Raw genomic sequence first — 20,406 nt, forward strand, 5'->3', positions numbered from 1 at the left:
CAACATGTATATTTGACTTGGAAAAGCCTAAAGATAATCTTTACCCTTCCCCCAAACAATATAAGAACCTTAGAAGCTTGATTACACTGCCCCCATTTTATTAATTAATATTTCTGGTATTTTAGTTTCACATTCTTTTAAAACCCCCAAATTTGGTGTTTCACATAATCACCACCATTGTTGTTAGTTTATACAGTCAATACTTATTGGGATTTACCCATATGTTGTTTACACATTTCTTCATTTACCTTTCCTTCTTATAGCTCTCTCCTCCCTTTTAGATTCATTTTCTTCTTTTTTCTTTGTGGCTTCTTCAGTGATGGTCTGTTAATAGCAAAAGTTTTCCGTCTTTGTCTGAAAATGTCTGTATTTTGTCTCACATTTGTGATTAGTTTTCAGCAGTTTAGGATGTGTTGGCATGAATTTCTTTAAGTTTAGCCTCAATTACTTGAAATCTCTATATGTCTTTTGCCATACTTTAAAAGTTTGTAGCCATTATTTCTTCAAAAAATTTTCAGCACATTCTTTTTCCTCTCCTTTTAGAAATCTGATGACAGAAATGTTGGACTTTTTGCTCTTCTCCCATGAGTCCCAGGATTCAGTTCATTTTCAATAATTTTCCTCATTGTTGTCCAGATTGGATGATTTTTATTGATCTGTCTTCAAGTTCACTGAGTCTTTCCTCTGACATCTCTGGTTTGCTAATTTGTATTTATCAGTTTTAAAATTTCCCATTTTTCTTTATCTTGTCTATTTCTTTGCTGAGGCTATTATTTCTGTATTTATTACAAGGCTATTCAGTGTTGTTGTTGGAGTATTTTGTATCATAACTCCTTTAAGAGGTATATCAGATAATTCCAACATCTGTTTCATCTTAACTGGCATATCAGTTGTCTTTTCCCATGTGAGTAAAGATTTTCCTGGCTCTTCACATATAGAGTGATTTTTTTTGAATCCTCAACTGAGGAGATTTTTTCTATTGATTATTTTTTTAAAGAGAGTGAAAGGGGGAGAGGGAAGAAAGAGAAAAAGAGAGAGAGAAACATGGATGTAAGAAGGACACATTGATTGGTTGCCTCCTGCTCATGCAGAGAACCGAACCTACAACAGAGGTACATGCCCTTGAGCAGGAATTCAACCTGTGACCCTTCAGTCGACAGGCTGATGCTCTAATAATTGAGAAAAACTGGCCAGATTGATTTTTGATTGTATCTTTGTAAATATTAAGTTATGTGACTCTGAGTCTCATTGAAATCCTATGGAGGATGCTCATAGTTTTGCTTTAGAAGGCAACTGGCCTATTTAAGTTCAGGCTGCAAGTTCTTACTAGCCTTCTGGGTGCACAGTGTAATTTCAAAGTCAGTCTGAATATCGAGCAATTGCCCCTTTGAATGTTCACTTTCCCAAGGTCCTCCCTCACTGTGACCTCCCTGATTTTACAGTTCCCTGGGGCTCCCTTTTTCCGGTTGTTTGGCCAGAAAGCTGAGGCTTTAGTTACCCTGCAATTCCAGGGACTTCTGTGACTGTGCCTTCATTTGGGCCAAGAGCCATGAAGGCAGAGAGAGGAAATAAAGAAATGGGGGTTTGTCCATCCTCTTGGGGTCTCAGCTCCTTCAAATGGAGAGTAAGGTTTCCCTCCCTCCAACTTTTGGCTCCTATAGATTCCCACTGGGGTTTGTGTGGGGGCTGTGGCATGAGAGAACAGGAGGAGAAAAAGAACTGAGGGATTTCCCCACTCTCTTTGAGCAGTGTGAGTTCTCTTTCTGGCTCTTTGAGGTTAACTAGACAACTTCTCTTGGAGCATTCTGTCGGCCTATGGTGCTTGCTTCCCAGGTTCTGGTTGCCTTCTGGGCAGGTGGGAGAGACCAATAGATATGAAAAGCCAGTCCCTAGGCTATAGAAACCAGTGATATCCCCCTACCCTATGGAAGCTGGAGTGTCAGCAGCCTCTTTATGTTTGGCACTGGGAATTTCTCTTTCTTGAAATTGTAGTTATTTAAATTTTTTTGGTATATTTTATTTTGCATTTTAAGACGTCTATAATGGGAAGGTTGTCAGGTTATCGTCCATATTGCTGGAATGGTAAATCAAGATTTATGGTCTAACTGAGAAATAGTAAGTGGTCATTATCTACACAATGGCATCCTAGAAAGTGAAAAGATCACTGACGCAGGCAAGGGCTGTGAATTTTGGGTTCTAGGTGCTGCTTTCCCATTCCCCTAGTCATATAAATTGACTTAGTTAAAACTCTGTAGTTTTCGCTCCCAGTCAAGATGGCGGCATAGGTAAACACTGTACTCCCCTTCTCCCATGACCACATTAAAACTAAGCTACAGAGCAACCATCATTGATACCTGCCTGAATTGGAGCTCAACAGAGCCCTAAAGCTAAGGATATACAGAAGAAGCCACATCAAGGCTAGTAGGAGGGGCAGAGGCATGGAATGGGCTGGTCCCACACCCACATGTACTGGTTAAAGATGGAGACAGATATCTCAGCTGTGAGGTCTCCCTCTGTGGAGTGAGGAGCCCCAGCCCCACACCAGGCCCTCCAGCCCAGGGTTCCAGTGCTGACAAGAGAAGTCCCCATAACTTCTGACTATGAAAACCAGTAGAGATGGTGGCTCAGTGAGGGGCAGGGGCGGAGGTAGCTTCTGAAATCCCAGGCATTCCTCTTAAAGGGCTTTTTCATGGAATTACTCGCTGATGGATTCACTTGCTCTGATCTCCAGCACTGGGGCAGCACCTCGAAAGTTGCCTGAGATAGAACTGACTTATCTGGCTTCAGGGAAAGGCTGGAAGGGCAGCTGTATCCCAGAGGAAGTGCTGGCTGAAGCTACAGTTCCTTTGCTAAGCCCTCTGCCCCCTGCATGTGTAGGCAAGCATCAGATCTGAGTCTCCCTCAACCTGGTTAACACTGTTCCACACAAAGAGCTTGTTTTGGCATATGGCAACCTTTCTAAAAATATCTCAAAGGTTCACAAACCCCAAACAAGCAGCATCTGGCCCTGGCAGGCCCTCTCCCGCTTACCAAGCATCTCCAAGCCTCGCACCAGCAGCATCTGGCCTCAGTTTGCATCTTAGCCTCTCACAGGCACCTCCAAGTCCACCACAAGTGGAAAACATCTGCAGATCACTTTGTAGCTAATACCAGGTGGACCAGGCAGGTCACAAGCAGCAGATACCTTGACCTGCACCTCTCAATAGGTCCCAGAACCAACATACCCAGTGTTCAGCTTCAGACTACACCAGAACAGCACCCAACTACATCCACAAATGACACACTCAAAGGGCAGACTCAGATGGTACCATAGTCCTGCTAAAGCAAATTCTGATCTGTAGGTTCACCACTGCACAATAGCAGCTACACTATAGTCATGACCAGTCCTCACAACCAATGAGCCTGAAGGTCAGTCTCTGCCATTGTTATGCCAACAGCAATCAAGGCTCAATAGGAAAGCACACAAACCCACACAGGGACACACAGGAGCACCCGGCTCAGGTGAACAGGGAGACTGTGTCACTGGGCCCCATAGGACACCTACTACATAAGACGACTCTACCAAGAGCAAGGGATGTAGCCGATCTCCCTAATACATAGAAATAAACACAAGGAGGCAGCAAAATAAGGAGACAAAGGATCATATTCCAATGAAAGAACAGAACAAAATTCCAGAAACATTACTAAACAAAATGGAGACAAGCAATCTACCAGATGCAGAATTCAAAACACAGGATATAAGGATGCTCAATGGTCTCAGTGAGAACTTTAATGAAGAGGAAATGTAAAATCAAAGATAGAGCGTGACCCGCATGACTCAGTGGTTGAGCATTGACCTATGAACTAGTAGGTCACTGTTCAATTACTGGTCAGGGCACATGCCCCGGTTGTGGGCTCGATCCCCATTGGGGTCGTTCAGAAGGCAGCCAATCAATGATTCTCATATCATTGATATTTCTATCTTTCTCCCCCTCTCCCTTTCTCTCTGAATTCAATAAAAATATATTTTAGAAAAACAAGAAGATAGAAAACATAAAAAAGAACTAGTTGGAAATGAACATACAATAACAAATGAAGAAATACATTAGAGCCCTGACTGGTGTTGCTCAGTTGATTGGGTGGTGTCCTGTGCACCTAAAGGTTTCCGGTTCAATTCCCAGTCGAGGCACATGCCTGGTTTGCAGGCTTGAAACCCATAGAGGGCATGCAGGAGGCAGCCAATCGATGCCTCACTCTCACATTAATGCTTCTCTCTCCCTCTCCCTTCCTCTGTGTCTAAAAATAAATTTTAAAATCTTTGAAAAAATAAAGAAATGCATTAGAGGTAATTAACAGGAGATTAAATGAAATGATTTGGCAGATAAGGGAGCAGACCACACCCAATCAACACAGCAAAAAGAAAAAAGAATACAAAAAAAGTAGAGGATAGTTTAAGGGGCTTCTGTGATATCAAGTGATCAAGTGTACCAACATTTTTATCATTTGGGTACCAGAAGAAAGAAAGCAAAGAACTGAAAACGTAATTGAAAAAAACAGAAAGCTTCCCTGACCTAGGAGGAAACAGACATACAAGTCCAGAAAATGCAGAGAGGCCCAAATAAGATGAACCCAAAGAAGCCCACACCAAAACACATAATTAAAATGCAAAAGATTAAAGATAGAGAATTTTTTTAAAAAATGTATTGATTTGAGAGAGAGAGGACGGAGAGAGAGAGAAAAACGGTTTTGTTGTTCCCCTTCTTTATGCATTCATTGGTTGATTCTTGTAGGTGCCCTGACTAGATATCCATTCCACAACCTAGCCATATCCAGTAATACTCTATCCAACTGGGCTACCCAGTTAGAACCAAAGAGAGAATCTCCATACTGTTTTCCATTTCCATGCACCAATCTACATTTTCACCCACAGTGCATGGAATTCCTTTTTCTCCACTTCCTCGCGAATAATTGTTTGATGATAGTCATTCTACTGTGTGAGGTAATATTTCATTGTGGTTTTAATTTGCATTTCCCTGATGATTAGTGATACCGAGCATATTTTCATATGTCTACTTTCCATCTGTATGGCCTCTTTGCAGAAGTGTTTAAATCTAATTGTTTTTATTTTCCAGGTGTTGAGTTGTATAAATTCTGAATAAATTTTGTATAGTAACCTTTTATCAGAATATGTTAACCCATTGGTGAATATGTTCTACTATTCAGTAGGTTGTCTTTTTTTTAATTTTATTTTATTGTTTCAAGTATTACATATAGTAGCACATATGTCTCCTTTTTTTCCCCATTGACCTTCCCCCAGCCTCACCTACCTGCTGTTACATGCCCTCATCCCACCCCCGCAGTGTCTTGTGTCCATGAGTTGTGCTTCTATGCATGCATATAAGTCCTTTGGTTGATCTCTTTCCCACTCTCCCCAACACTCCCCAGCCTTCCCCATGTGATTTGACAGTCTATTCGATGCTTTACTGTCTCTGTATCTATCTTTTTGTTCATCAGGTTATAATGTTCTTTATTTTCCATAAATGAGTGAGATCATGTGGTATTTTTCTTTCATTGCCTGGCTTATTTCACTTAGCATAATGCTCTCCAGTTCCATCCATGCTGCTGCAAAGGGTAAAAATTCCTTATTTTTATAGCAGGGTAGTATTCCATTGTGTAGATGTACCATAGTTTTCTAATCCACTCATCTGCTAATGGGCACTTAGGCTGTTTCCAAATCATAGCTATGGTGAATTGTGCTGCTATGAACATAGGGGTGCATATATCCTTTCTGATTGGTGTTTCTAGTTTCTTGAAATATATTCCTAGAAATGGGATCACTGGGTCAAACAGGAGTTCCATTTTTAGTTTTTTAAGGAAACTCCATACTGTTCTCCACATTGGAAGCACCAGTCTGCATTCCCACCAGCAGTGCATGAGGGTTCCTTTTTTTCCCCATCCTCGGCAGCAGTTGTCATTTGTTGATTTGTTGATGATAGCAATTCTGACGGGTGTGAGATGGTACCACAATGTCGCTTTGATTTGCATCCCTCGGATCATTAGTGACTTTGAGCATGTTTTCATATGTCTCTTGGCCTTCCTTCTGTCTTCTTTCAAAAAGTTTCTATTTAGGCCTGTTGCCCATTTTTTATTGGATCATTTATCTTCCTTTTATTAAGTTGTATGAGTTCCCTGTAAATGTAGAAGATTAAAACTTTATCAGTGATAACATTTGCAATATGTCCTCCCATACAGTGGGCTTCCTTGTTGTTTTGTTGATGGTTTCTTTTGCTGTGAAAAAGCTTTTTATTTTGATGTAGTCCCATTCGTTTATTTTCTCTTTAGTTTCCATTGCCCTAGGAGCAGTATCGGTGAAGAAATTGCTTTGACATATGTCTAAGATTTCTCTGCCTGTGGATTCCTCTAGTATTTTTATGGTTTCCCATCTTATGTTTAAGTCCTTTATCCATTTTGAGTTTATTTTTGTGTATGGTGTAAGTTGGTGGTCTAGTTTCATTTTTTTTTTTTTTGCATGTATCTGTCCAATTTTCCCAACACCATTTATTGAACAGACTGTCTTGGCTCCATTGTATGTTCATGCCTCCTTTGTCAGATATCAATTGAGTATAGTGGTTTAGGTCAATATCTGGATTCTCTATTCTATTCCATTGATCTATACGCCTGTTTTTGTGCCAATAATAAGCTGTTTTGAGAACAGTGGCTTTGTAATACAGCTTGAAATCTGGTATGGTGATCCCACCTACTTTGTTATTCTTTCTCAGGATTTCTGTGGCTATTCAGGGTCCTTTTTTATTCCAGATGAATTTTTGGAGAGTTCTTTCTAGGTCTGTGAAGTATGCCATTGCTATTTTAATGGGGAGTCATTGAATCTATAGATTGCTTTGGGTAGTATGGACATATTGATGTTGATTCTACCAATCCATGAACACGGTATGTTCCTCCATGTGTTTATATCTTCCTCTATCTCTTTTTTCAGTGTCCTGTAGTTTTCTGCGTATAAGTCTTTTACCTCCTTAGTTAAGTTTATTCCTAGGTATCTTAATTTTTTTGGTGCAATGGTAAATGGGATTGCTTTTTTAGTCTCTCTTTCTTTAAGTTCACTATTGGTGTATTGAAATGCCATAGATTTTTTGGCATTAATTTTGTATCCTGCTACATTGCCAAATTCATTTATTAAGTCTAATAGTTTTTTGATGGAGTCTTTAGAGTTTTTTATGTACAATATCATGTCATCTGTGAATAAGGAGAGTTTTCCTTCTTCTTTTCCAATTTGGATGCCTTTTATTTCTTCTTCTTGTCTAATCACAATCGCTAATACTTCCAGTACTATGTCGAACAGGAGTGGTGAGAGTGGGCATACTTGTCTTGTTCCTGTTCTTAGGGGAAATGGTTTTAGTGTTTGCCCATTGAGTATGATGTTGGCTGTGGGTTTGTCATATATGGCTTTTATTATGTTGAGGTATGATCCTTCTATTCCCACCTTGCTGAGAGTTTTTATCAAAAATGGGTGTTGGATTTTGTCAAACGCTTTTTCTGAATCAATTGATATGACTATGTGGTTTTTATCTCTCAATTTGTTTATGTGATGTATCACATTTATTGATTTGCAAATATTTACCATCCTGGCATCCCTGGGATAAATCCGACTTGGTCATGGTATATGATCTTTCTGATATACTGCTGAATCCGATTTGCTAGAATTTTGTTGAGGATTTTGGCATCTATGTTCATGAGGGATATTGGCCTATAATTCTCTTTCTTTGTGTTGTCTTTATCTGGTTTTGGTTTTAGGGTGATGCTGGCTCCATAGAATGAGCTTGGAAGTGTTCCTTACTCTTGAACTTTTTGGAATAGTCTGAAGAGGATAGGTTAAAGTTCTTCCTTGAATGTTTAGTAAAACTCCCCTGTGAAGCCGTCTGGCTCTGGGCTTTTGTTTGCTGGAAGCTTTTTGGTGACTGCTTCAATTTCTTCCATAGTTACTGGCCTATTGAGATGTTTAGATTCTTCCTGATTCAGTTTTGGAAGATTGTATTTTTCTAGGAATATATTCATTTCCTCCAGGTTGTCCAGTTTGTTGGAATAGAGTTGTTCATAGTATTTTTTAACAATCTTTTTTATTTCTGTGGTGTCTGTTGTTATTTATCCTCTTTCATTTCTGATTTTGTTTATTTGGGTCCTCTTTCTTTGCTTCTTGGTGAGCCTGGCTAGAGGTTCATCAATCTTGTTTATCCTTTCAAAGAACCAGCTCTTGGTTTTGTTGATCTTTTGTAATGTTTTTTTGGTGTCTATGTCATTTATCTCCGCTCTGATCTTTATTATTTCCTTCCTTCTGCTTACACTAGGCTTCTCTTGTTGCTCTCTTTCTAACTCTTTGAGTTGTAGGGTTAGGTAATTTATTATCATTGTTTCTTGTTTTTTGCAATAGGCTTATAGAGCTATGAACTTCCCTCTCAAGACTGCTTTCGCTGTGTCCCATAGATTTTGGATTGTTGTGTTTTCATTGTCATTTGTTGCCATGAGATTTTTTATTTCTTCTTTGATCTCTCTGGTAACCCATTCATTGTTTAATAGCATGCTATTTAGTCTCCATACGTTTGAATTTTTGGACTGTTTTTATTGTAGTTGATTTCCACTTTTATGCCATTGTGATCTGAAAAGATGCTTGATATGATTTCTATCTTCTTGAATTTGAAGAGACTTTGCCTGTGACCCAATATATGGTCTATCTTTGAAAATAACCCATTTGAACTTGAGAAGAATGTATATTCTGTGGCTTTGGAGTGAAATGTTCTGAAGATGTCAATTAACTCCATCTGGTCTATTGAGTCATTTAGGATTGATGTTTCTTTGCTGATTTTTGTTTAGAGGACTTGTCCAATGGTGATAGTGGGGTATTAAAGTCCCCTGGTATGATTGTATTGCTGTCAATCTCTCCCTTGATATCCTCCAGGAGTTTTCTTATGTATTTGGGTGCTCCTGTATTGGGTGCATATATGTTTACCAGAGTTATTTCTTCCTGTTGGATTGCTCCCTTTAGTATTATGAAGTGGCCTTCCTTATCTCTTGTTATGTCCTTCACTTTGAGATCTAATTTGTCAGATATAAGTATTGCTACCTCAGCTTTTTTTCATTTCCATTTGCCTGAAAAACCTTTTTTCCATCCCTTCACCATCAGTCTGTGTGCGTCTTTTTTGCTGAGGTGGGTTTCTTGTAGATAGCAGATATATGGGTCATGTTTTCTTATCCAATCTGTTACTCTATGTCTTTTGATTGGGGCATTTAATCCATTTACATTTAAAGTTATTATTGATCCAAAACAGGTTTGGCTCAGTGGATAGAGCGTCGGCCTGCGGACTAAAGGGTCCCAGGTTCGATTCCGGTCAAGGGCATGTACCTTGGTTGCGGGCACATCCCCAGTAGGGGGTGTGCAAGAGGCAGCTGATCGATGTTTCTCTCTCATCGATGTTTCTAACTCTCTATCCCTCTCTCTTCCTCTCTGTAAAAAATCAATAAAATATATATATAAAAAAAAATAAATAAATAAAGTTATTATTGATAGGTACTTGTTTGTCGCCATTTTTATTCTTTAACCCTGTGTTCCTTCATCGCTTCCTATTGTTTTTTTTCAACAGACCCTTTAGCATTTTTTGCATTGCTGGTTTGATGGTAATAAACACCCTTAGTCCTTTTTTGTCTGTGAAGCTCCTGATTCCACCTTCACTTTTGAATGATAGTCTTGCTGGGTATAGTATTCTTGGATTCAGTCCCTTGCTTTGCATGACTTTGTATATTTCATTCCATTCCCTTCTAGCCTGGTGTGTTTCTGTTGAAAAATCAGTTGATATTCTAATAGGAGAACCCTTGTAGGTAACTTTCTGTCTCTCTCTGGCAGCCTTTAAGATTCTTACTTTGTCGTTTGTGTTTGCCAATTTTATTATGATGTGTCTTGGTGTCAGTCTTTTGGAGTTCAACTTCTTTGGGACTCTGTGTACTTCTTGGACTTGCATAGTTTTTTTCTTGCCAATATCAGGGAAGTTTTCTGTCATTATTTCTTCAAACAGGTTTTCTATTCCTTCTATTCCTCTCCTCCTGGTACCCCTATTATGCGAATGTTGTTTCGTTTTGTGTTGTCCCAAAGCTCCCTTAGGCTCTCCTCTCGCTTTTTAAGTCTTCTTTCCAATTGCTGCTGTATTTGTGTTTTTTTTTTACCTTGTCTTCTAATTCGCTGATGCAGTCCTCAGCCTCTTCTATTCTACTGTTTAAGCCTTCCATTGTGTTCTTTATTGCAGCTATGTCATTCTTCATCTCCTCTTGGTTCCTTTTCATGTTGGTGACATTCTCATCCAGCTCCTTATAGTTCTCATTGAGCTGTGTGGATTTGTCATTGAGTTGTGTGTATTTGTCATCTAGCCGGTTATAACATCCTTATAACCATTACTCTGAATTCTTTCTCTGATATGCTGCTAGCTTCAATTTCTTTTAACTCCCTTTCTGGTGATTCCTCTTTTTCTTTCCTTTGGGGATTGTATTTTTGTCTTCCCATGTTTTGCTGTAACGTTTCAATTGTAGGTCCAATAGGTGTGATACTCAGGTTCTTTAGGAGATGGTGCTACTGGTGTGATCTCTCAGGTCTCCTGGGTCTGGTAATCTAGTGTAGCTCCCTACTTGAGCTATTTGGGTTCTCTTGATGTCTGTGAGCTGGAAAGGTATAACTGTAGTGTCTAGAAGTCACCAGCCGTGGAGGGAGGTGTCTCAATTTTTGCTGTCTTACGCTCTTGATTGAAATCGCGCGTGTCCAGCGGGAACTCACAGTGGCACCCAGGAACCGTCTGTTGTGGTGAAGGGTCTCAGGAGGCCTACATTCTGGAAAGGCATGACTGTGGTGTCCAGAGTTCTGTAGTTGTGGAGTGGCCAGACTCAGCTTTTGCTGCTGCACCTGTGGTGGATATGCGCACGCTCCCAGTGGAGGTTCACAGGGGCACCTGTGGTGAGTTTGCCAGCGAGGGGCGCTGAAGTACTCTGAAAGGCCCTGGCACTGAAGCCGCGTAATTGAGGTGTCTGTGTGCAGGTATCCAGGATGAGTGAATTCAGAATTTCTACTGCCAGGGCGAGTGTGTCCCTGTTTGTCCAAGATCACACCCAGCAAGGACTCACAGCAGCTCCCACAAGCGCCCTGTGGATAGATGGGCGCAGGGTGCCTGCCCTTTGGAAATACACGCGGGCTGGAGGTGCTTTCGGCGCAGAGCTCTGACACACTTTGAGGGGCTCTGGTGCTGAAGTTAAGCAGCTGGGGTGTATGTGGGCAGTTATTCAGGAGGAGGGAGTTCAGAATTTCTACTGCTGGGCAGTGTGCCCTTGTCTGCACAGAATCACACCCAGCAGGGGCTCCCAGTGGCTCCCAGGTGCTGCCTAAGGAGTGGTGTGCCCTGGATGCCTGAACTCAGCTAGAAAAGCGCGAAAGTGGTGTACGGAATTCTGTTGCTGGGGAGGGGGAAGATGCACTTACTGCTGCCGAGCAGTGCACCTTTGGAGGTGGAGGTCCCAGGGCCCACGGGTCTGCATCTGGTGTAGCAGAATTTTGGCTGGAGTGGCTGCTGGGTCGCAGGCAGTGTCAAAGTCCTGTCTGGGTGGTGGTGCTGATGAGTTCCTAGAAAAGGCTGCTGTCCCCTTCAAGATGGCATGGGCTCCGTGCCCGAGTCTTGCAGTCCAGGGAGTGCCCGCAGTGGTAGTAGTCTCTCCTTGTCCAAGAGAGCCTGGTCTGCCAGCTCCTGCTGTTCCTGCGAGATTTAACTGTCCCTTACTCACTCACACACACACCACATACATCCACACACTCTCCCTTCATGCTCTCACTCACTCACTTCCTCTCCCTCACCTCTGTCTTGCCAGCCACCATCTTTTCTTCCTCTCTTTTCAGTAGGTTGTCTTTTTAAAAAATATTTTTTATTGACTAAAGAGAGGAAGGGAGAGGGAGAGAGAAATAAAAACATCAATGATGAGAGAATCATTGTTAGGCTGCCTCCTGCATGTCCACATGCCTGCACCCCACACATGTGCCATGAATAGGAATCGAACTGTGACCTCCTGGTTCAGAGGCTGATGCTCAACCACTGAGCCATGCCAGCTGGACTGACTTTTTACTTTGTTGATGGTTTTCTTTGCTGTACAAAAACTGTTTAGATTGATGTAGTCTCATTTGTTTATTTTTTCTTTTTTCCTTTGCCCAGAGATATATCAGGAAAAAAAAATATTGCTAAGAAAGAGAAGTGTCAGAGATTTTACTATGTTTTCTTCTAGAATTTTTATGAGTTTAAGTCTTTAATCCAATTTCCATTTATTCTTTTTTAAATATATTTTATTGATTTTTCACAGAGAGAAAGGGAGAGGTATAGAGAGTTAGAAACATCGATAAGAGAGAAACATCGATCAGCTGCCTCCTGCACACCTCCTACTGGGGATATGCCCGCAACCAAGGTACATGCCCTTGACCGGAATCGAACCTGGGACCTTTCAGTCCGCAGGCCGACGCTCTATCCACTGAGCCAAACCGGTTTCGGCCAATTTCCATTTATTCTTATGCATGGTGTAAGAAGGGTCTAGTTTCTTTTTTTTTTTTTTTTCATGTGTCTGTCCAATTTTTTCAACATCATTTATTGAATTGACTGTCTTTACGCCATTGTATGTTCTTGACTCCTTTGACCATATAGGCAAGGATTTATTTCTGGGCTCTCCATTTTGTTCCATTGATTTGTATTTTGTTTGTTTGTTTGTTTGTTTGTTTGTTTGTTTGTTTTGTTTGTTTTTTTGCCAGTACCATGATGTTTTGATTACTATGGCCTTGTAGTATAGTTTGATATCAGGTAGCATGATGCCTCCAACTTTGTTCTTCTTTCTCAAGATTGTTTTTGGCTATTTGGTGTCTTTTTGGTTCTATATAAATTTTTGGATTATTTGTTCTAGTTCTGTGAAATAAACCATTAATATTATGATAGGAATTGTATTAAATTTATAGATTGTTTTAGGTAATATGGACATTTTAACTATATTAATTTTTTCTTTCCATGAACACAGTATATGTTTTCATTTATATGTACCTTCTTCAGTGTATTTCTTCAATGTCTCCCATAGTTTTCTGAGTATGGTTTTTTTTATCTCTTTAAATTTATTCCTATGTATTTTATTTTCACACAGTTGTAAATGGGATTGTTCTCTTAGGTTTCCTTTCTGATAGTTTATTATTGGTGTATACAAATGCAACCAAAAAGAAAAAAGAAAAGGAAAAAAAGCAATCAATTGCTAATACTTATATGTATCCTGATACTTTATTGAATTAATTTATAAATTCTAGTAGTTTTTTTGGTGGAATCTTTAGGTTTCTCAATATAGAGTATCATGTCATCAGCAAATAATGACAGCTTTATTCCTTTCCAGTTTGGATGCCTTTTATTTCTTCTTCTTATCTGATTGCTATGGCTATATCTTCCAGTACTATGTTGCATAAGAGTGGTGGAAGTGGACATCTCTGTCTTGTTTCTGATCTTTTAGTTTTTCCCTGTTGAGTTTGATGTTAGTTGTGATATATGGCCTTTATTATGTTACGGTATGTTCTCTCCATTTCTACTTTTCTAAGAGGTTTTTTTTAAATCATAATTTTGATGTGTCTTGGCGTGGTTGTCCTTGTGATTATCTTGTATAGGACTCTGCACTTCCTGGACTTGTGTGTCTTTTTCCTTCACAAAGTTAGGAAAGTTTTCCATCATTATTTCTTCAAATAGGTTTTTAATCCCTTGCTTTCTTTCTGCTCTTTCTGGTGCCCTCCATAATGCAGACATTGGTATACTTGATGTTGTCCTAGAGACCAATTTTGCTATTCTCATTTTTTAAAATTATCTTTTAGCCCTGGCTGATTTACTCAGTGGTTAGAGCATCGGCCCATGGGCTGAAGGGTCACAGGGTCAATTCTGGTCAAAGGTTCAATTCCTGGCCCTGAATGGGGAGTGTGCGAGAGGCAACCAATCGATGTGTCTCTCTCACATCAATGTTTCTCTCCCTCTGTTTCTCCCACTCCCTTCCACTCTCTCTAAAAATTAATGGGAAAAATATCCTCGGGTGAAGATTAACAACAACAAAAATTCTCTTTTTTTTCAGTGCTCTGAATGGCTGTTTTGTGCTACCTTATCATCCAAATTGATAATTCAATCCTTTGCTTCATTTAGTCTGTTGTTGGTTCATTCTAGTGTATTCTTTATCTTTGACGAGTTCTTTTTTATACTTTCTGTGTTCTATTACTATCTTTTCTTTTCTTTTTTTTCACTGAGTTCATTCATTCTTCCCTACATTTATTGAGCATCCTTATAACCATGGTTTTGAACACTGTATTTGGTAGATTGCTTGCCTTCATTGTTTTAGTTCTTTTTCTGGGGATTTCTTCTGTTATTTGGGGCCTATTTCCTTGTATTCTCATGGTGGCTACCTCTCCGTATTTGTTTCAGTGTATTAGGTAGATCTGCTATGTCTCCCAATCTTGGTATGGTGGCTTTATTTAGTAGGTGTCTTGTGGGGTGCGGTAGTGCTGTCTCCCTCATCTCTCAAGCAAGGTGTTCCGGGAATGTGTTATGTGAGCCCTCCTGTTGTAGTTGTCTTTTTAAAAAAGATTTTTTATTTCCTTTTAGAGAGAGAAGAAGGGAGAAAGAGAGGGAGAAACATCAGTATGAGAGCAGCATTGATCAGCTGTCTCTTGCATGCTCCCCCTAATAGGGATTGAGCCCACGATCTGGGCATGTGACCCGACCAAGAATTGAACTGGCAATCTTTCAGCGCACGGGATGACACCCATCCTACTGAAGCACACTAGCCAGGGTTGTCTTGAGTCTTCATTGTTGATGGCCCATCCGTGGGTGGGGTTAACCTTCAGGCTGGCTGACTATGAGGATTGACCCTGACTTCAATGTATGAGCTAGCTGCTGGGCAGGGTCTAACCCCATGAAGTAGAATTCACCCCAGCAAGGTCTGGTATCTGCCAAAATCTCCCTTTCGATGTGCCACTTGTGGAGCTAATTGGGTTGTGCTCTGATGTGGTCTGAAGCCTGCCACCAGGTTCTGAGGCCTCTTGGGAGGGACTCTGGTGCTGGTGAATATCAGATGTTGCCTGTAACTGACCCTGGGCTACCTGTTAGGAGCTACAAACAATCCACCTTTTGTGACAGCCTCTGCAGGAAAAGGGTGAATGTGGGAGGAGCCAAAATGCCTGCTGGCTACCTGTTAGGCCCAATCACTGAAACTGCCTCTGGCAATATGCAAATTGAAGTAGGTTCTCAGTGAGTCACCACTTAGGGGCAAGTGGTATTCACCAGGTTGATACATATACAAACTTGGAGCCAGTGCTGCCTCTGAGGCCACTCAGCAAACTTCTCATGGTACACCAAGACCAGCTGCCAGCTGCCAGCTGCATGGGGCCTGCAGACATTAGTGGTGGGGTGGGGTCTGAGGGCGTCATTAGGGTAAGGCCAGCAGAGTTTATCAGGCTAAAACAGACCAATATTTGGTCATGTGGATGGACAGTTTGCATAGGAATGGTGGCTCCAGTCACGCATGTGAGGGGAAAAAGACCCCCTCACCCTAGAGCCACAGAATTCACTCTCTGATATCCCGTTTGTCTTCCTAGACATCCTAAAGATCCCTCCAAGAAAGCCTGCACTGCCAACTCAGGCTGGCTGGTGCAAGCTTGGCAGGGCAGGTATACAAGTATTTGGGAGGGCAGTACTAATGCATTCCACAGGCTGATGTCCTGTGGAGGGGAATGCTCAACCCAAGAAATATGGCATCTGTGGACTGTGGTGGGAGAGGGATTCAACACAAGGACCTTGGTGGCTGTCACTTTAGCTCTCTCCCTGAAGCCACACAACCCAGTCTCTCCCTGTATGACTCCAGTCTGCTCTGAGCCATCTTCCCTCCGCTGGAGCCCACGGTGAGTGGCTGCAAATGACATTTTCTGCACTGACTTTTTAAGAGGACTCCTGGGTTTCTGGCAGACTCCCTTCTCTCCCTAGTAAATGGAATCTCCGCTGAATTTCACAGCCAGGTCTTAGGTGGGTTTCTCTTCCTGTTCTGGTGCTCCAGGCAGGGGAGCCTGTGTGGGGTTGAGCCCGTTGCTCCTGAGAGTGGACCTTTGTAGGTGAAATATCTCTCCAGATTCTCAACTGCTGCACATGTGGGGCCAGCTCTTTTTGTGCCTCAGTCCTTCCTACCAGTCTCCACGTAGCTTCTTCTGTAAATCCTTGGTAATAAGACTTCTGTTCAGCTGGACTTCAACTGGTTATTTAGGTTGATTGTTCTAAAATTTAGTTGTAGTTCTGGTTTGATCCTGGGAGGAGGTGAGTGTAACTTCCACCTACTCCACCACTGTATTGGATCCTGTTTTTTTAATTAAAGTGCTAACATTGAATCATCTCTCTTTTAGCCATTATGTGTTTTGTGCAAAAAATAATTCAACTTGTTAAAATACCTGTTTTCCATATCCTATAAATTCAGGAACTGTCTTGTCCCATCATCTCTGCTATTTAGTACTGTGCCTAGCTCATGATAGGTGCTCAATAAATATTTGTACAATTAATATATACTATACTCTTGAAAGTGTATTAAGTTTAGCTGTTTGTGATCATTGCTAATTAACACAAGCTAATACAGATTTAAACAATTACAGCATAACTAGGACAATTAATTTTTTTAAAATTTAGCATTCTTGAGCTAAATCTCCAGAAGAGAATAAAGTGATATGTTGTAGATATGATCCATGGCAAAACTGAAATTATAATCTTAGTTTCCCGAGCACAGTGCCATAACTCTAGGAGGCTTATTAGCTCTAGGGGGCTAAAGAGAATTACTCAGCCGAAACCAGTTTGGCTCAGTGGATAGAGTGTTGGCCTTCGGACTGAAAGGTCCCAGGTTCGATTCCGGTCAAGGGCATGTGCCTTGGTTGCGGGCACATCCTCAGTAGGGGGTGTGCAGGAGGCAGCTGATCGATGTTTCTAACTCTCTATCCCTCTCCCTTCCTCTCTGTAAAAAATCAATAAAAATATGTTTTAAAATAAAATAAAATAAAATAAAGACAATTACTCAGCTACACAAATCATGTTGCCTTTACAGTATATAAAAACAGTGTCCTTTGGACATGAAAAATGAAATGTGGGTGTATGAAAGCCAAGCCAGGCAGGGCCAGAGGGAAACCATAGCCTCCTCACCTCCATTTTGCTCTTCATGGCAGGAGAGGGACCAGGTGAGGATCACAGCCATCTCTGCCCTTGGGCACATGTTACATAGAGTCAACCAATTCAAGCCTGGATACGCCATCCAGAAACATCTGTACAGTGTTTTAGTGCCGCTGCTGCTTAGCTTTCAGGACAACAACACCGAGGTGGTCAAGGTACTGGTGACCTCTGTCCTGCCAACCTCAACCTGATTCAACCCTTTCTGCTAGAGCACAGCCCCTTCCCTTTAGTCCTCTTTCATGAGCCTGGTCTGGGGTCTGCATTCACTCTACACCTCTTTGCTATCATCTTCTGGGCTGAATCTGAGCACTTTTACCCTCTATTGGGTGCCATCAGTCTTAGGCTGATATGGTTTTGCTCCCTGAAGCTATTTATGTACTTTGACATGATCAAGGCCCCTGATCCCAGCTACTAATCTCAACCAAACCCCTTATGGGCTAGTTTCATGGTCTGGCCTGGCTCTGCAGAGTTGTAGGAGTGAGACTTAGGATGTCCTTGTCTCCATCCCATAGGCCTGTGGAGCAGCCCTGACTGAGTGGACCAATGTGATTGGCTGGTCATCCTTCACACAGATGTTTCAGCATACCACCCTCAGTGATCACATCCAGGTGTTGGAAGAAACATGCAAGTACCTGGTGAGTGAGAGTCTCTGAGGAAGCTGGGTTACAATATGCATGCTATGGACTCACTGGCAGGCTAGGTGGGTAAAGAGGAGAGGGCTGACAGAAGATGTATTCTTTCTTTTCCTTGATTCTCATTCTTTCTCATCAGCAAACTCTGAGAACCCACATTTGGGATGCCAGTCCCTGGTTCTCCATATTTGATCCTCTTAGCATCCCAAACTCTGCCCTCAGTGGCTAGGGACATCATGCAAGGTTAGTAGTTGCCAATGGGATAGAAGCCTTCTGGTTAGAGAGAGAGATATAGACAGGAGTCCTCAGGGCTTGAAATCAGCAGTCATGGTGATAAAGGTCTGTGGCTTCAGTGACTTCAGTGAACTCAAGAACAAGTCATAGACAGGAATCCTTGTTGAAAAGTAAACATTTAAGCTCTACGCAAGTAGGTTAGGAACTAAATGAGTAATTCTAGTATTGTGAATTGGAATGCCTTGCATAGACAGAGCACTTTACAGTTTATACTTTTACATCCGTTATCCCATTGTAGCCATTGGTAGGTTAGGCAGGTTTTATTTCAACACTTGAGATGAAAAAACTGAGGCCAGTGTCAGGGCCAGTATTCAAACCTGGGTCTCCTGGCTCTACATCAGTTGTTTTCTCTTTTAATCAGTTGGTACCAAGGAGCAAAATTCTCTTTATGAACTTCCTGTTGAGTCTGCACTTTTACTGGGGTGGGGCTTTCTGAGTGTACAGGTTCAAATAGTTTAAGCTGACTGAAGACAGAAAATGCTGCTGCTTGTGGGCAAGGTGAGAGGGCCATGGCTGCAAGAAGGTCTCCTAGTAGAGTTCCCAGCAGCCCCCCTCTCCTTGTCAGCATTACTCCTCCTTGACTTCACAGGTGAGCACATGCAAAAGACAGTTAGTGGGGGAGTTACTGTTTCAGACCTTCAGCTTCCTGAAGAGCTCGCAGTCCTTCCTACGGACAGCTGCAGTCCATTTCATAGGTAAGGTGGTCCCTCCTGTTGATTCCTCCCTTCTCTCCAGCAGGAAAGCTCTCCTTGACCTTTTGCTAAAGGGCTAAGCCAGAACCATGGTATGATGAAGTTGGTCACATCCTTTCCTACCTCTGACCTGATTAGGGATGTTGGGCTGTCAGACCCCAAATTTTGTGTTAGAAAGGACTGGGGAGAAAGAGGAAGCTATCTGCCTTTGTCCTGCCTCTGTGTGTATCTACCCACTTTGTTAGCATGCTGCTTTGTGAGGAAGAGAAATGTATGCATTTGGAAGTAAAAAACTATTGCTTCAACTGGAACCCCATGGATTTCCCAAAATATTTTTTGTTTTAAATTATAACTGCAAGCCCAGTGCATGAAATTCGTGCATGGGGGTGGGGGGTTGTCCCCCTCAGCCCAGCCTGCACCCTCTCCAATCTGGGACCCCTCAGGGGATGTCTTAACTACTCATTTAGGCCCGAACAGGCAGTCGGACATCCCTCTCACAATCCGGGACCACTGGCTCCTAACTGCTCACCTACCTGCCTGCCTGATTGCCTTTAACTGCCCTGATGCTGGCCTGGTCACCCCCAGCTGCTCCAAACAACCCCCACCACCACCAGCCTGGTCACCCCTTACTGCCCCCTCCCGCCATCCTGGTCGCCCCCAACTGCCCACCCCCCACAGTTCTAGTTGCTCATAACTCTCTCCCCGCCATCCTGGTTGCCCCTTACTACCCCCTCTGCCAACCTGGTCACCCCTAACTGCCTCCATGCCAGCCTGGTCACTCACAACTTCCCCCCCACCGGCTTGATCACACCTCACTGTGCTCTTCTGCCAGCCTGGTTGCCCCTCACTGCCCACCCCTGCCGGCCTGGTTGCCCCCAAATGCCCCCCTTGCAGGCCTGGTTGCCCCACACAGCCTGCTGCTAGGTCGTTTGGTCGCCCCCTCACTAACTCACCTGCTGGCCTGGTCACCCCATGCCGCCTGCTGCTCAGTCATCAGGTCACCGCTCAGTAACACACTAGCCAGCCTGGTCACCCCATGCAGCCTGCTGCTCAGTTGTTTTGTCACCCCTCACTAACCCCCCTCCTGCCGGCCTGGTCGCCCCATGCAGCCTGTTGCTCAGTTATTTGGTCACCCCTCACTAACCCCCCTGCCGGCCTATTTGGTCTTCTGTTCAGTTGCGATGGTCGATTAGGCTTTTATATACAGTATATAGATAACAGTATGTGTTAATGTTAGAAAGCATAAAATATTCAGACTGGCTGAAAGAAGACAATAAGTAATGCCAGAACTTACATCATTTGGATTTAACCACTACTAACACCCTAGAATTTTTTTCTTAAAAATATGCTACACAGACACACACACACACACACACACACACACACACTAATATGCACACACATATATATAGCACTTTAAAAATATGTATGTTTTTAGTTGATTTTAGAGAGAGAAGAAGGGAGAAAGAGAATCATTGATTGGCTATCTCATGCATGTCCCCTACTGGGGATTGAGCCCACAAC

The 20,406-nt window shown here is 42.2% G+C and overlaps 1 protein-coding gene across 1 annotated transcript in view; it reads left to right on the plus strand.

Annotated features, from left to right (window-relative positions):
• The window catches only part of LOC307101112 (maestro heat-like repeat-containing protein family member 7), a gene marked incomplete at both ends in the record, with an annotated part of 50,062 nt that overhangs the window by 22,164 nt on the left and 7,492 nt on the right, over positions 1–20,406 (plus strand). Inside the window, 3 exons of the mRNA XM_079773806.1 lie at positions 17,261–17,419; positions 17,777–17,899; positions 18,780–18,885. Of these exons, the coding sequence (XP_079629932.1) occupies positions 17,261–17,419; positions 17,777–17,899; positions 18,780–18,885 (388 nt within the window). The remainder of the gene's footprint in view (positions 1–17,260; positions 17,420–17,776; positions 17,900–18,779; positions 18,886–20,406) is intronic.

The sequence above is a fragment of the Cnephaeus nilssonii genome (assembly GCF_951640355.1).
Source record: "Cnephaeus nilssonii genome assembly, chromosome: 6".
NCBI classification, from domain to species: domain Eukaryota; kingdom Metazoa; phylum Chordata; class Mammalia; order Chiroptera; family Vespertilionidae; genus Cnephaeus; species Cnephaeus nilssonii.